The sequence below is a fragment of the Siniperca chuatsi genome, linkage group LG10, assembly GCF_020085105.1.
Source record: "Siniperca chuatsi isolate FFG_IHB_CAS linkage group LG10, ASM2008510v1, whole genome shotgun sequence".
In the NCBI taxonomy this organism is placed as follows: Eukaryota; Metazoa; Chordata; class Actinopteri; order Centrarchiformes; family Sinipercidae; genus Siniperca; species Siniperca chuatsi.
In genome coordinates, this window is record NC_058051.1 from 3,418,487 (window position 1) to 3,434,241 (window position 15,755).

The 15,755-nt window shown below is 41.8% G+C and overlaps 1 protein-coding gene across 3 annotated transcripts in view; it reads left to right on the forward strand.

Annotated features, from left to right (window-relative positions):
• Window positions 1–1,366: 1,366 nt before the first annotated feature.
• lamb2 (laminin, beta 2 (laminin S)) overlaps window positions 1,367–15,755 on the forward strand; it is a 53,316-nt gene continuing 38,927 nt past the window's right edge. For 2 of the 3 annotated variants that reach the window (XM_044211359.1, XM_044211360.1), the window contains exons 1-2: window positions 1,367–1,728; window positions 2,149–2,216. In XM_044211359.1, coding sequence (XP_044067294.1) covers window positions 1,382–1,728; window positions 2,149–2,216 — 415 coding nt within the window. In that variant the 5' untranslated portion in view covers window positions 1,367–1,381. Of the gene's footprint in view, window positions 1,729–2,129; window positions 2,217–15,755 lie in introns of all 3 variants that reach the window. The other variant, XM_044211361.1, reaches the window with a different exon arrangement.

Consider the following 15,755-nt stretch of genomic DNA (forward strand, 5'->3'; position numbering starts at 1 on the left):
TGAGCTCTTAACAAAGAGAGGCTGTCCTCCAGCCGCACAGGGAATGTGTAATATGACAGAGATTTACAGCACACTTTGTTCTGCAGAACACCTGAACGCATCAAAGCTAACCGAAAGACATAACTGATATGGTCAAATGCGCTTGTAAAAAGTGATATGTTTCATATGTTTAGTGAAAAACTTCAGCCTACAGAAGATTTATTAATTTGATCTAATTGAAGCTACATGAAGGTCTTGCTGCATGACTGTAAATCCTAATGGAAATAGTCCCAACCACCTGTTGGATGAGGCTGATGTTTGGAGACGGTGCAGGCAGCCGGGGGGGTGGGGTGGGGGGGATCTGAGCTCTGTGCGCGCCCACGGGTTGCTTATTGGGTGCAATCACAGGGAATCTAATCCGTCCAGCAGGGAGCGCGCATTCCTGCTCCCAGATCCAGACCGGGGCTCGTCGGAAAACATGCGGTGGGTTTCTGGAGGAAAACTTGCGGAGGAATCAACTTTTCAAATCACACATCTAATTTAACAAGATCTGTTAACATGCCGTGACTGTTTATCATGCAACATTGTTTTCTTTTTTACCTTTTTAATTCTGTCTCACTGAAAAATATTACATTAGAAACTTTCACCAATGATAATTCTCATATTTCTATAAAGACATGGTAGAGTGTGCCTGTAAGCTATAGCTCATATCATAGCCTGCTTTATGTTTACCCACTCACACAAGTTGCAGCAGTTTTACATGTGTAGGAAATGAACTTCCCATATGTAAGAGTAAAAGCACCTGGACGCCAGTCTTTTGACTTCCACCATCTTGTCTGCAGAGAGGTTACTGAGAGCCAACCATCCTTTTTTTTTTAAATCAAGAATTACAGGCTTTTTGTTATATCTCCAGTGGCAACATGAGATGCTTGTATCCTACTCTGTAGTGCATTTATGGTAGCATTCTTGTTTTTACAATTTAACCCTTCGATCCCTTCCTTCTACAGCACATTTTAAGTTGTGATGTATTGTTGAAAAACTGAACTCAACCTGAAGAGCCAGCACTCAGTTGATTTTTGTGGCCATTTTGATATATCTTCAGTAACTATTTAGGTAAATTCACAGTGATGCTATTGTCAATAATAATTCAACAAAGCCCAACAACAGTGGGGGACATTGACCACCCCACTCTGACTGCTGGGGGTGGTGCAACTGCTCCACATTGAAATGTATAGGAAATGCACAGTTTTCTTGGGATTCAGTGCAAGTCAGTGATGGTTTGTAGGAAAAGGATCCATTACCCATTATAAAGAGTTATTTATTTCACTTTAATGGAGACAAATCTAGGCAGAGTGATGGAAGTGCACTTTTGCTATAAATGGACATCTCAGCCACTTGCTAGATGCTCATTATTAAAAACTGTGTGGTCAGGTCAAAACTGTTGGTGTGCCACACGGAACTAAGAAATGCAACAAAAAAGAAAGAAAGAAAACCGTGTGGGGCCATTAAAGAGGTCATCTTCTTGGATATCATCCTTCATCCGCCCACCCGGGGAATCGAACCGGCGACCACCAGGACCGCCCCCGCTCCGCTCCGGAACTCCAGCGCGGGGTTTCCAGTACGAGGCGCAGGAGTTGAGGACTCCTCATCGCATTCACGCCGCTCAGCCCCGCATCTGTCCGGTGGACCCAGAGGGGAGACCGTAGCCTGTTCGCAGCCCGCACGACACAGAAGCGACCTTCGGAAGCGGTGAGTGCAGTCCCGCTTTGTGATTAGCTGCCTTACGTTTTTTTTTAGGGGAAAAGACAACGTTAAACACATTGGACAGATGAAAGAGTCCCATCAAGGAGGAGTGATGTTTTTTAATTAACCGGTTCCAGCACAGAGGAACTCACCAAAGCAGCGGGCTAGTCCGCAGACATTTCTATATCGTGGAAAGTGATAGTGAATTCAAAAAACAGACGGAAAACTCTCTCAAAGATCCCCTGGGTGCCCCCGACCCATGCGTTGGGGACCTCCAGTGGGGAAAAACGTCACTCTTCTGCGTGGACTGCAGCTTTCATCAGTATTTTTTTTTTTTTTTTTTTAAATCAACTCTATCGGTGCTTGTGTAATTTCTCTGTGGTGTGGTGCGCTGTCCGCCTCAGCAGTGTCTGTTGCGTGCCGCAGGTTGCCTGCAGCCCCGCGGGTTGATGTGCGCTCGGAGATGCAAGCCTCACTGGGAATGCTCGTCTGCGGTAAGTAGACTGTGCGGGTCAATCCGTGGTTTCTGCTCCACAACAAATCCTCAGAAGTGATTCAGTGAGCGGGTATGAAGGCTAACGACTCTCTCCAGGTCACTGGGCTTTCTTTGATTAGTCTCTGGAAAATGTGGCGCTGCTTCATGTTAAGCCTGTGGGTGTTGAGTTGAAGACTTATTTGACTTAAAACAAGAGTTATTTTCTTGGAAATGGTTTCAAGGTCCTGACACTTGTTCAGAGTGTCTCTGCAAGTGAGAATGCTTTGAAAACAGGTATCGTCTCAGCCCACTGGCAGAAACGTTCACTTTTTTTCAAGATAAAAAGGATTTTAACACAGGATAAGAAGCTTCTTTGTCCTTTAAGATTAACATTTTTGCAGCAGCATGACCAGGAAAAAGACAAATCTATTCACCTCTGTTACCTTAGTGAATCTTAATCGAAATCGCCATTTGTTTTCCCATATAAAACTGCACTTTGTAAATGCCCATTTTCCTGTTTCATGTATTTAACTCTTCCACGGTGAAGAAAAAGGCCAATTTGAGAGTCCAAGTAAAGGCCAAAAGAAGATTTATAATAGATATTTATACGAGTGCTCTCATCAAATCTGTCTCCTTGTTAGTCTCATTAACGTCCAGAGCAGACTTTATAGTAACATCTCTGATTCTCTACCAATATACATTACAGTCACCAGCTTAACACAGTGCAGGAAACAGGCACAAGCTCTGGAGCCTGAACATGCTGGATGTGAGGCTGATGCGAGTGTCGGCCTCTGCATCTCAGAGATAAGATAGCTGATGTTTCTTTTTTTGGGCCCCCGGTGCCCTCTCTGGGGTCGTCCCTGTCTCTCTCTTTGGGTGGTGTCGCTCTGTTTATGGTCCCCCTAAAACAGCCCAGCTGAATCCGCAAATAGAGACACCTACTCCACACCTACCTCCAGCACTGCCCCAGACCCTTCTAGCTGTGTGTGTGTCCAGTGCTGCATGTATATATAGGTCTGATATGTACGTGTGTATGCATGTTCGCGTGTGTGTGGGTGACAGAAATAAAGGACGGCTGGGAAATGAACAGATTTAAACAAAATAACACGTACCATGCAGTATCTGACGAAGGCTTCTTTTCACTACATCAGTTGCTTTTATCTCATTTAAATTCAGATAATGACACTGAAAAGTTCTGAAAAGTCATTGCTGTGTGACACCTGCACTGCTCCAAGCAAAGTGGATGTGTACTCAATACTACCAGTGAGCTAAAGATTTATCTGAGTAATGACCCTCAATAAAATGCCTCCTAATGCATTGTTTCCTGGAGCTGAAGACAATGGGCTCATTGCTCCTGTTAAAGTCTATTAGTGCCTGCTGTTAGCACCCAGGGTGTCCCCTGAGTTTTACATTTTCAGCACTTTGCTGTTGTCGTTGATGTTGGGTAGCTTAAAACCAGAAAAACATCAGAATGAGCTTCAATGCGTGGATAGCCTACAGCGTCAGAAGGCAGTAGTAAGGAGTTACAGGGTCAGAATCTTATTTTCAGTTTTCCCATTTCATAGTTTGCCTTTCAGAGGAAGGGCATTATAAAGTAACACTAAGAACATGTACACCCTTAAAGGCCCTGAAAATGTATGTTCTGATTCAGCGTTTTACTATGAGCGATGGGATCCTGCATAAACAAACTATTTTTCTGCCAAAGTTAGAACTGTTTCTGGGTATTTAACGTGCAAGAGTTCTGTATTTGTGTTTTTCTCTTTGGTTTCATCACTGGTTTGTAGTGGGCGTGGCTCCGTTGGGAAAAGGTGATGTCATACTTTTTGGGGGGGCATTTTAGACCTTTATTTGATAGCAAACAGTGGATAGATGACAGGATATGGGAGAAAAGAGAGAGATGGGAATGTCATGCAACAATGGTCTCCAGCCAGACGTGGTCAGTGTCTTAACCCCTTGGCCAACAGGGCGGCGATGTCTCGTAATTCTGTGCACCGATCGGGATTTAGCAACATTAGAATCAGAATCTGATGACAGTTGGAGGATTGTTTGGTTACTGTCAGTTAAAACTGATCAAACCACAGCCACAGAGTCCTGATGAAGCAGAGTCACTGAGTTTTTGACTGTTAAAGGTCCAGTGTGTAACATTTACGAGGATCTATTGGCAGAAATGGAGTATAATATTCATAAGTATGTTTTCATTAGTGTATAATCACCTGAAAATAAGAATCGTTGTGTTTTCATTACCTTAGAATAAGCTGTTTTTATCTGAATAGGGTGCGGGTCCCCTTCCACAGAGGTCGCCATGTTGCACCGCCATGTTTCTACAGTAGCCCAGAATGGACAAACCAAACACTGGATGGGGCTGTTTGCGTTTTTTGCGAGTTTCGTGGCCACTGCACGCTTGGAAGGGGAGGGTGATCCAAGTGGTCTTCAAATGGTTGTAATCTGCAATTTTCAACGCTAGATGCCACTAAAGCCGACACACTGGACCTTTCAACTTTTAATGAATTATAGCTAAAGTTGTTTAGTAACTGTCACTGTTGCTTATTTAGTCATCAATATTTAATAGATATATGTGATTTAAAGTCTAGTTTTCAGGGGCTCATTATTGCTTCAGCTGAGCTTTAGGACTGAGGATTTTGTCGCCCATCACTTAAAGTGAAATTGCTTTGCGGCTAATACAGACAGGGCGAACACTTGAAGCAACCGCAATCTGTTTCAATGTACATATATAAGCATACGAGTATTGTCCTAAGACAGATGGGCTGACCCCTTTAAAAAATACATTGATTAAATGGATGAGATAAATAGATCTTAAGTATCTAAAAGTAGGTTCAGATTTCCACTAGGTAGTCGAAGAAAGCATCTTGTTCAACCATTTCTTTTAAATCATGGAGAATCTGATGATTTCCAGTCTAAGAGTATTATGTTTTTGACTGCAGCCATGCCCCACATTAATGTTAATTGTCATATGATCTGGTTTCATCTCATTCCATATCTCATCTTGTACCTCAGCAACTCATTCATCTGTAAGAAAAGTAATTACAGTATACCATAGGAGTAAAGAGACTCAGTCAAGGGAACAAGGACAGAGATGTAAGAGAACATCTTTGCAAATTCTGAGTGGTGTGGAAAGATTGAAGTGTCTGGAGAGGAAATACGTAAAAAGAGCTGCAGAGAGAGATAGGATCAGCTGAGAGCGTATTAGAGGAAAATCAGAGGAGGAAATGAGAGACAAGGATGTGTTTCAGAGCAGAAAGGTGAACAAGTGTGTCTGATGTGAAGCGTGTGTCTATAAACTTTACGCACTGTCATTAAAGAGACAGGGAGCTGTCCATTCAGACTCCTGACGCCTCTGAGGACAAGCTCCGAGGTCAAAGGTCATGTCCAAACCCCCAGGTCAGAGACGAGGTTAATTGGTGTGTGTACGAATGTATGTGTGTGTGTGTGTGTGTGTGTGTTTGAGAGAAAGAGAGAGTGAAAGCTCTGTGAGGCTGATCACAGGGACAAAAGAACCAGCAGTGCCTCCTCTCTTCTCTTTCACTTTCTATTTCTTGTCTTCTTCTCTGGGGGGTGGAGAGGAAGAAGCTGGTCGTGTGTGTGTGTCTGTGTGTGTGTGTGTGTGTGTGTGGGCACCTGCAGAAATTTTCTTAAGCAAATTGAATTCTAAGCAAAATATCTTATCAGGCAAACAGGCACTGTACTTTTTATTTTATTTTTTAGCTTTTTAGCTAAATATAGCTTTTTTGATAATATAGCTTTTTTTCCCTCAGTAATTGCTTTTGAGTGTCATTTAGCAAATTACTTTTCATGAAGTGACGTGATTAAGTTCAGCTGGGGGAGGGAGCAGCTCATCATCATTTGTGCAGAGGGAAGGAAGGCAGGGAGGATGGGAAGAATTGGGAAGGAAGCAATGAAAGAGAACTTGAAAGAGGACCGAGGTAAATCCTCTGTAATTCACCTTCCTTAGAGGTTTGTGTGTGTAGGAATGGGGTTTTGGCGAACTACTGACGTTCTCTTCAGATGTTTGTGTGTGTGTGTGTGTGTGTGTGTGTGCGTGCGTGGGCAGGTGAGGGCTGGCATTAGGCAGTGGGAGTGAGAGAGTGTGTTCCCGAAGCCTTTGTAAGCGACAGCCTCCGGAAATGTGCGGATACCAGAACAATGGTGTAGTAAAGCCTACTAACCACCAGCACTAGAGACAGAGAGAGAGAGAGGCTGAAAAATTGGGGATGGGGGGGGTGTGTGTGTGAAAGAATCGGGACAAAGAGAAAAGACGGAGAGAAAGACTTTAGGCACAGGGGGAAGGGGTGGAGAGAGAGAGGGAACAGGTTTGTTTCAATGAAAGGACGGTGAGTTAGGTTTCCCCATCCTGTTGGCAGGGGCTTTTCTGGATGAAAAGAGAAGGTGGAGATAGAGGAGGACTTGAGGGGGAGGATGAAGGGGCAGGGAGGAGGAATTGGAAATGGAGATGGTCTCATTAAAAACAATGGGGTGGCTGGTACAGTGGAAAGTTAGTTGGAAAGTAGTAGGAAAAGCACAGGTGTTAATATTAAAATGAATGATTGCTGAATTCCATTTAGCTGTTTCAGTTTTAGGGTCCTGGTATTGTGTGCTGCCTCACTGCCACGCTAAGTGTGTTTCCATCCACCTGTTTTTAATCACATTTTCATTTTGCGTATTAAAAAAGACCTCAGTGGTAATTTTAATTTTTAAAATTATTTTAATGTATTTTTTCCAGTACAGACAACGCAGTAGGCTTTGGAAGGTTAATTTTAACTTAAACATTTTGCTTTTGTGGTTCATGATTTTGAGAATAGAAATGAATATAACATGAGAAGTAATACGATTAGATTTTGATTTATTTTAGACCTAGAGGTCCCTGAAGGTTCCCCACTGCTGTATATGCAATACTGTCCATTTTGTCTGAAGGCCGAGCTGAGGCTGTGTGTGTCCAAAGACACTTCAAGACAATGTAAACCCACATTAAGAGAAGAGTGGGAAGAGGAGGGACATCATTTATCATTCACACAGTAAAATCAGTCAGGATATATGAGTAACAGTTTATTCCAGTTTCAAAGACTGTGGTTCCATGTTTAATAAAATTAAAATACAGAGAGAAATGTCTCTATGTCACGTCCACCCTCTGTACCTCTGACGTTTTATTTTTGGATTCTTTTATTGCTACAGGCCACTGGCCAAATCTAATAACAGGTTGTGTTGTGCAGCTTGTTAAAAAGCACTCTCAGACACCTCCACACCTCTAATTATCTAATGGCAGACAAGCAGCAATTACAGTGCGACACTGGAAGGAGGAATAAGGAAGGAAGGAAGGATGGAAGGCAGGAAGAGAGGAAAGACAGAGACGAAAGGAAGAATGTAGAGAAGGATGCAATTAATGTGATAATTAACTAATAATTATATCTTTAGATATTTCTGATTTTTGTTGTCATGGAAGATTGCCTGACCTCTAACCGCAGTGTGTTGTGGTTTCATCTTGTAGCCCTGTAATTACACACACATGCACACAAAGGTCTAATAAAACCTCTTGGCTTGTAAATGTAGGCCAGCTGTCTCGTGTTCCAGGTCACCCGTATTTGAATGATATTGACATGAGAATTCCCACAACGCCTGCATGGTGTTGTTAACTGTGTTGTGTCACATTTACCTGAAGTGGCATCATGTAGTGTAACAGAGCAGCATTGCTTAGTGCATTGGGGACACGTGTGTGATGGGTCAGCATGTTATCAATACGCCTGGCTTTTTCCATTTAGGGCAACATTACATATGCTGTTTTTGTTGTTTGATAATACACATCTGAATTGTAGAGTTTATAGCTGCACATGGGCCTAGAGGCATTGGTTTTAGCATGCTAATCTAATTGATTCATATTTCATATTAAAATTATGGTATTTTTAGTTTGCTAGTTGGCTAACTGAACAAGTTGCCCCTATTAGCTACATTAGCTGATCCAGGGGGCTAATTTCTGTGTCGGTCTGACAAGAATTTGAAATGATTTATGTAAAACTGAAGTTTATCTGGAAAGCTTTAGGTTTCCCGATATACATTGTTTGAGTCCCATGATCTCTACAACGGAGGTGGAAAGTGCATAGTTTTTGTTCTTTTAAATCTGATTTTTTGGGGAATTTTTGCCTTTATTTGATAGTGACAGCTGCAGAGATAGACAGGAAAGACGAGAGAGAGAGAGAGAGAGAGGGGGGATGACATGCATCAAAGGGTCGCAGGTTGGAATCAAACCCGGGCAGCTGCGGCCTCAATGGTACGCCCTCTACCTGGTGAGCTACCGGGGCACGAGAGAGAGTGCATAGTTAGCTCATTAGACAGAATGGCCACAATTATGAGAATAAGACCCAGCTTGAAAAATACCAGAAATTCTCTTTAATGTGACAAGAAAATATTCCTGGAAGTAAGTACTGTGTTAAAAGACCAAGTGGTTTTGCATGTTTTACTACAAATCTCTTACACGTAATACCGCAACCAACCATTTTGCACACCATACTACTATATTATACTACTGTTAATTTAGATGTATTGTGTCTACCATTCCAGGCAGCCATTGGTTTCCATTTATTTCCAAGTGATGTGAAAATCAACTAGCACACTCTAGAAACTTGCTTGAGTTATGTAATCCATCAGAGTGAAGAAGTCAGCATTAAATGTGTACACCAGATATTTTGTATTAGACTGCCATAATGTTGGGGGGCTTTGGAGAGACACATTTGAAAAAGAATGGTCAAAATTGAAGCAGCAGAGATCCAGAAATATCAGGCTCCAAAAATACCAGAACCTACATTTCCTTTATGCAACTTGATAGCGTTTTTCTGTTAAAACTGCAAGCCTAAACAGAGATTACTCAAGTGATGTCACTTAAGTACTTTTCTCAGACTTGAAAAAGCTCCTCCAGAGCAAAAGAAAACATCACGTAGCTGCACAGTTCCCTAGGAGTACGCAGCGTTAGCAAGTTTCAAGAAACTACAAATAAATATAATAATAAAAATGTATACTCGATTTGAAGCGAAGGAGCCTAAAATTGAAAGGATACTGGTATGGTCCTTGAAACAGTCATCTCATCTAAGCCTCTGCAGATACTTGGAGAGAAACGAGAAATTCAGTTTTCTAAGGTTCAAAATGACTTCACACGTACAAACACAGTACTCCCCTGTGTATTCTAAATTATACTCCGGGTATCTGACCTTTGCCTATGACCACACAGACATTACCTCTGTTCTTCTCTCTTACACAGGAAAGCAATTTCAACATGTGGCAGTCAGACACAATGTAATTACGTTATTAAGCTCATTGCTGGTCATAGGTATACGAGCATGCATAGAACACAAATGCACTCAGATGCACATACAGTTAGAGAAAACACAGGCACACGGTCATTACACAGAAAAGTATTTGTAATTGTGCACTTGCACACATGCATTAGCCAGATTATCAACGCTCAATAGATGGCAGGAAGCGTACAGGTCACAAACACACACATGCAAACCAAATGCATGTCTCAACTAATGACAAGTCCCATGTGAGCTGTAGTTTTCTCTGAGCTTTCCCTCTAAGTGAAGCCAGATTTTCGTCATCAGAGGCTGATTAGCACCTACAGTGAACACATCTGCACTCTGCTCAGCGCTCCATGTTTCCCTGAGCAGCTGCTGAGCACCAGGACAGACACACAACACCGCAATCACTAACCAAACCTGCAGCAAATCATTCTCTTCGGCTGAGTAACTGATGGACAAGCCGGTTGACCGACAGGCTGCACCCAACATCTGCTGGCCATGTGTGCCTCTCATCTGGTGGATTTACTGAGCTTCGGGCAGCATGGCGGGCACTTTGTGGCCGGTAGCTGGATTCAGAGGAGAATTTTACAGATACAATCATCGTAATCATGGAAGTGCCACTGCACTTTACAAGCTTAATGTGCTGTGGGTGCACTATTGCGTCATTGTTTGTAGTGGGGACATCAACTTTCATGTTCCACCATCAGCAGCATTTATGGATAGTTCTTTGAGCAGAGCTACGGACTGAGAGCTGATGTGTATTTTCTTTTAAATTGTAACCCTAGAAATTGTTATTTCCAATTTTCAAAGATGGTCTGAGGATACAAACTTGCAACCGTCTGATCATAAGCCAGCATTTTCCCAGGTTAGACAGACTACTAAAAGCGCTGTTTCACATTGATCTCTATTAGAATGTTAGTAAATCATCAGTAACTGCAGACATGTGGGAATGAAGGCAGGAGGGGCAGTGAGTGTACTTCACATGTCTACTGTACCACTAAGTTAAGAACAAACATTGTACTGTTTCCATCAAGTTTCCATCCACCTCCACTCTCCACCTGTTGCTGATGATATTCCATGTTTCCTCTCCGACATGGAGTGATTCAGACGTCTCCTGGATGGGACAGGAATGTGAATGTCTCCTCCAGTGGAACCAGCTGCCTCCCAGTGCCATGCCTTGTTAATCTAACAGCCTGTGTAATGGCCAGCGTCTGGCCACGCTCACTGAAACCCTCTGTCAGCCTGGCAGGCAGTCAGTGACAAATTGAGAAACAGCTGAAGGAGAGTCAAAGACCATGTCAGGCCAAGACAAAATATACAATGAATGCAGTCCAAATATACGGAAAATGACAAGTAGCTACAAATAGGTGCAACTATCTGCCTCCTGGGTTTTTGAATATATAAATGATTTTCAAATACAAATTTAAACAGGTCTGAACCATCATGTTCTTTGATATGAATTTTAATATTTAAAACAATTCCTCTGCAGCCAGAGAACTCATTTCCTGGGTAGTTTTCTATGAAAACATTTCATTTATACTGCACAAACAAAAGATGAAAAAAATACACATAAAATAAATAGGAATAGTAAAAACAAAGCAGAAAGGATTTTTCAAAAGAGACAAGCAAAATCGATATTTAAAAACAAATAAAATGAACAGTTAAATAACAATTAATACTGTGGGTGAGGTAAAATAAAGAGATGAATTTTAAGTTTTCTTTCTGAAGGTTGTAAATGAGGTGCACATTTTAAAATCTGTTCCAGAGTCTGGGGACTTAAAAACTAAATGCAGCATCACTGTAGGCTTTAGTCCTAGACTGAGGAACAGTTAATGGGAGAGAATGCAACAGAACACAGTGGTCTTTGATTAGATGCAACTTCAAATAAATTCTATAGGTGTAGATATAACCCTGTACTATAAATTTTAGTACGGGGTTGAAGTGTGTGCTCAATTTTGTTGTGGGGGGAATCCTTGTTGCAGTGCAGTTTTGACCCGTAGTAGATGTTTGAAAGGCCGGTGAACAGAGCATTACAGTTATCGAGATGAGTGTAATAGTTGTCTCATGAGAGAAATGGTGTGACTTTGGTAATGTTCTTGCTAGATGCAAAATGAGCTTGTCTCTTTTGGCCTATTCCTTGTGACCAAAATCTCTGTTTTGTCCATATTTAACTGAAGAATATTTTGAGCCATCCAATCACTAATTTATAAAACACACTTTACAAGGATGTCGACAAGGTTCAGATCATCAAGTGAAGCAGAGATATAGAGCTGTGTCTCATCTGCGTAGTGATGGAAACAGATGCCTGGTTTGTGGTTGATAGACCTGTAATGGCAACATGTACAAACAAAAAACCTGGGACCCAGGACTGAACCGTTGGGCACACCACAAGAAATATTTATAGAACTCCCTTTGAGCTTATAGCCAACAAAAAACAGATATTGCTACAGACTTGGGCAATAACTACATTCTGTGATATATCAAATGCTAAAATTACTTTTTGTTATCTCCCAAAGTAAGAATGTTATGTGGACCAGGCCAGGGTACGGTTCTTAAATAATACATGGCATTAAGTTCAGCGATTGTTTTTATAAGCAAGGCCCTAGGCGCTGATTAAAGAAGGGAGGAAGAAGTGAGGGAGGTGAACGACAGGGCACAGAGGGGAGTCAGAGCTGCAGAGGGGCAGCAGACATTAGAAGAGAAGAGAGATGGGAGACGAGAGCTGAGAATAATAATGAGGTGAGGAGGGAGGAGAACAGCTGGATGTTTGGCTGTGGGAGCTGACCATCCATCAACTAAGTGCAGAGCAAAGAGAGGACGGAGACACAGAGAGGGCGAATGTAAACTAATTAGTTAGGAGGAGTTAAAAATAAAAGGATGTTGACTTTTCTCTGCCCAGGTTTTAAAGTAGCTGTCTGACGGTGGGTGCTAAACATATCTGTGCCGCCTTCTAGTCCCACACTCACTCAGGTCAGGTATGCAGCTCATTGCCTGTCTTAAAATTATGCTATTCTTGTCTGCTCACTGTCATAGGCAGGCTGATATTGGATCCGACCATGCTGTCATTTTAATATTCTTGGCAATGTTTTTCGTTTAACTCTTAACCCTCCTCCCGTCTGTGCAAATGCATGTGTGTCCACGGCGTCCATGTGTGCTTTCTTGTCCATCTGTTTGTTTGTTTGTCTTGGTTTCCTGCATTGTTTACGCTGGTAGATGTGACAGCAAACTGTGTCTTGCCAGCCGCTCCCAGTGGAATGTGTCATGTTGATGTAAAATCCCACCCCAACACATAGAGCTGGAGGAGTTAGTTACTCTGTGGGATTAGATGGATACAGTATAACTCTTGGCATTCATTGTGTTTCTCCACTCATATATACAAAATGTCCCTTAAATCTGTCACCCATCTGTAGATAATGAAGATATAATAACAGTGAACATCAAATGGAAAAACTATACGTGTTCCTTTGTGGAAAGACCAGGACTTTTTTCATTTGTGGGAATGAAACTGCAGACTGCACCGTGCATTCTGAATCACTGCCTCTGACAGTTAAAGCAGTGCGTCATGTGGAAGACCTGTTGGCTTAGAGTCAGATTTCGCTGTCCTTTTGCATGACCATAATGATATCATGCCTTTTTTAACTGTTAGCCTAGAATAGGTTAACAACAGTGGTCAGTTTGTCACCTGCTCGACATCCCTAAAGAGCTGCTGCCACAGTAATATATGACATCTACAGAAAAGCCAATCGTTGTGGTGTAATATAGCGATTGTCACCTATATGATGCTAAAAACAGCTCAATAATAAACCTTTATGTGGCGTGTGGCCACAAGAGGCTAAACAAGCTGAATAGTGCGGTGCAGGGCTACAGTGCATAGCCTGCTTTTACAGGCTGGTTGAACAGCAATGCTTTGTGAGTGCAGTGCCCCCACACACACACACACACCCCAGCAACACCACCACAGCCCCCTTTTCTTCTCTCAGCTGTCAGCCTGCATTCCTCTCTGCCTCTCCATTTATGGCTACAGAGGAAAGAAACAGAAAAAGAAGGAAATTCACTCTGATGCCTAATCAACCATTATCACCTCTGTCCTTAAAGCTACAATATTAACTTTTCACTGACAGGGAGGGAGAGTAGCATAAGCCTTGCTTATAACTTCTCGTCAGCTGGCCAACTGCCTGCCCACTTTTCACTCACACTGAGTCAAGGCATCAAGCCACCACAGGCCTTAAAAAAAGCAGACAAAAATAAAAATGATGGTGCAATCGTGTTTTTGAACTATAGGGCTGCAACTGATTATTGTCATTATCTCTTAATCTGTTATAAATTATTTACTCCATACATTGGTTAATATCAATCTATAAAATGTTAGAAAATACAATTTCCTGGAGCCCAATGTGATGTCTTCAAATTGCTTGTTTTGTCTTACCAACAGTATAAAATACACAGATGTTTAATTCACAATGATATAAACCAGAGAAAAGCAGCAAGTCCTCACATCTGAGAAGCTGGAACCAGCAAATGTTGGGTGTGTGACTCAAATATTAAAGGGGCATTTCACCCCAAAATCTAAAAATGCATATTTCTCCTCTTACCTTTTGTGCTATTTATCCAGCTAGATTGTTTTGGTGTGAGTTTTGGAGATATCGGCCGTAGAGATGTCTGCCTTTTCTTTTCTTTTTTACTAAAATGGGACTATTTGGAACTCACCTCATGGCGCTCAAAGCGCCAAAAAACTACATTTGAAAAACATCAACAGCAATGTCTCGTTCCAGAAATCATGACCTGGTTACTCAAGATAATCCACAGACCTTGTTGTGAGCAGTTTCATGTAGGAACTATCAGTAGAAAGAAATTAGTTCCTACATGAAACTGCTCACAGCAAGGTCTGTATAGTCCCATTATATTAAAAAAAATGCTGACATCTCTACGGCTGATATCTATATAACTCGGCAACTCACACCAAAACAATCTAGATGGATAAATAACACTACAGCCTAGCCTTGTAGGTGCCGAGTCCATGGAGGTCCAAGAGAGGACAGGACATGCCAGGGAGTGTTACAAAGCAAGTGTTGGTTCTCCTTATCTCCTTAGGTAATAGATGGAGCAATTTAGTCAGCCATAATTAGTCACTTATTCTCCAGGTGCACTGACTTCCTGGAGTCCTTGGACAGAACCAGGCTAGCGGTTTCTCCCTGCCTCCAGTCTTTATGCTTAAAGCTGAAGTAGGCAATATTATTTCATTATAATTTCAGTTGAAATACCAAATTTCGACCATTGCATGTCACTAACATTATTTAATTGAAGGGTTCCCTTAAAAAAAATGTGTGCCTGTGGGTGCTCGCCCCTTTGTATTTATTTTATTTTTTTTAGAAACTGGACCCGGTCTGAATCAAACAACAAATCAGGCTTAGCTAGCATGTAACTGGCCATTCACAGCAACTCTGTACAAACGACAGTCATCCAGGGCCATGTAGAGAGGTGTGTTACATGAGCGGAGTGTAATGCTTTCACCTTTCAGACAGGGCTTGGAGCAGGAGAGGGCCATGGTGCAGCTCATGTCATTTCATCTTTATTGTGCACTGTGTGCACTCAGCAAAAAACGTAATAAAAGAGTCATTCCCAAAATGTCGAACTATTCCTAAATAATACATATGTATACCTCTTTCTGTTCGCATCGTCATCTCTTCTTTCCACCCTTACATTCTTCGCCTTCTCTTCACATCATCGTGTCTACAGCTCCTGCACTTCATGAGTGTTGCACTAAAAGTATATATTCGCTCACTGCACTGTAGAGTGCTTTGAATACAAGTGTCTACCAAATATCCATGTATCTCTCCTTCATCCCTCCCTCCCACTGTGCTCTGCTTCCTTACCTGGTTTACATCAAGGCAGCAGTGGTCTGATCACTATCATCTGTACGACCCATGAAGGCTCTGATGTCACCCTGCCAGGCCTATTGGTTACAGCTTCAGTGTGATAATATCAAGAAATGCATCATCACTTGCGTAGTTTACATAATTTATCATTTGATGTTTGGACTAATTAAGTTGTCCTGGATTGTAGTACACACCACAGTAAGAAATAAAAAAAAAATAAAAAAGTAAAATAATAGTGTTTTTAAAGGTGGGAATTCATAAATTCATGCATTATAAATTTGTGAACTCTAAAGTGAAGTGGTTTAAAATGTCCACCTTTTCATTTAGCACTATCCAGTGTGTAATAAAACCTAATATGCAATTCATTATTCTGTATATCTT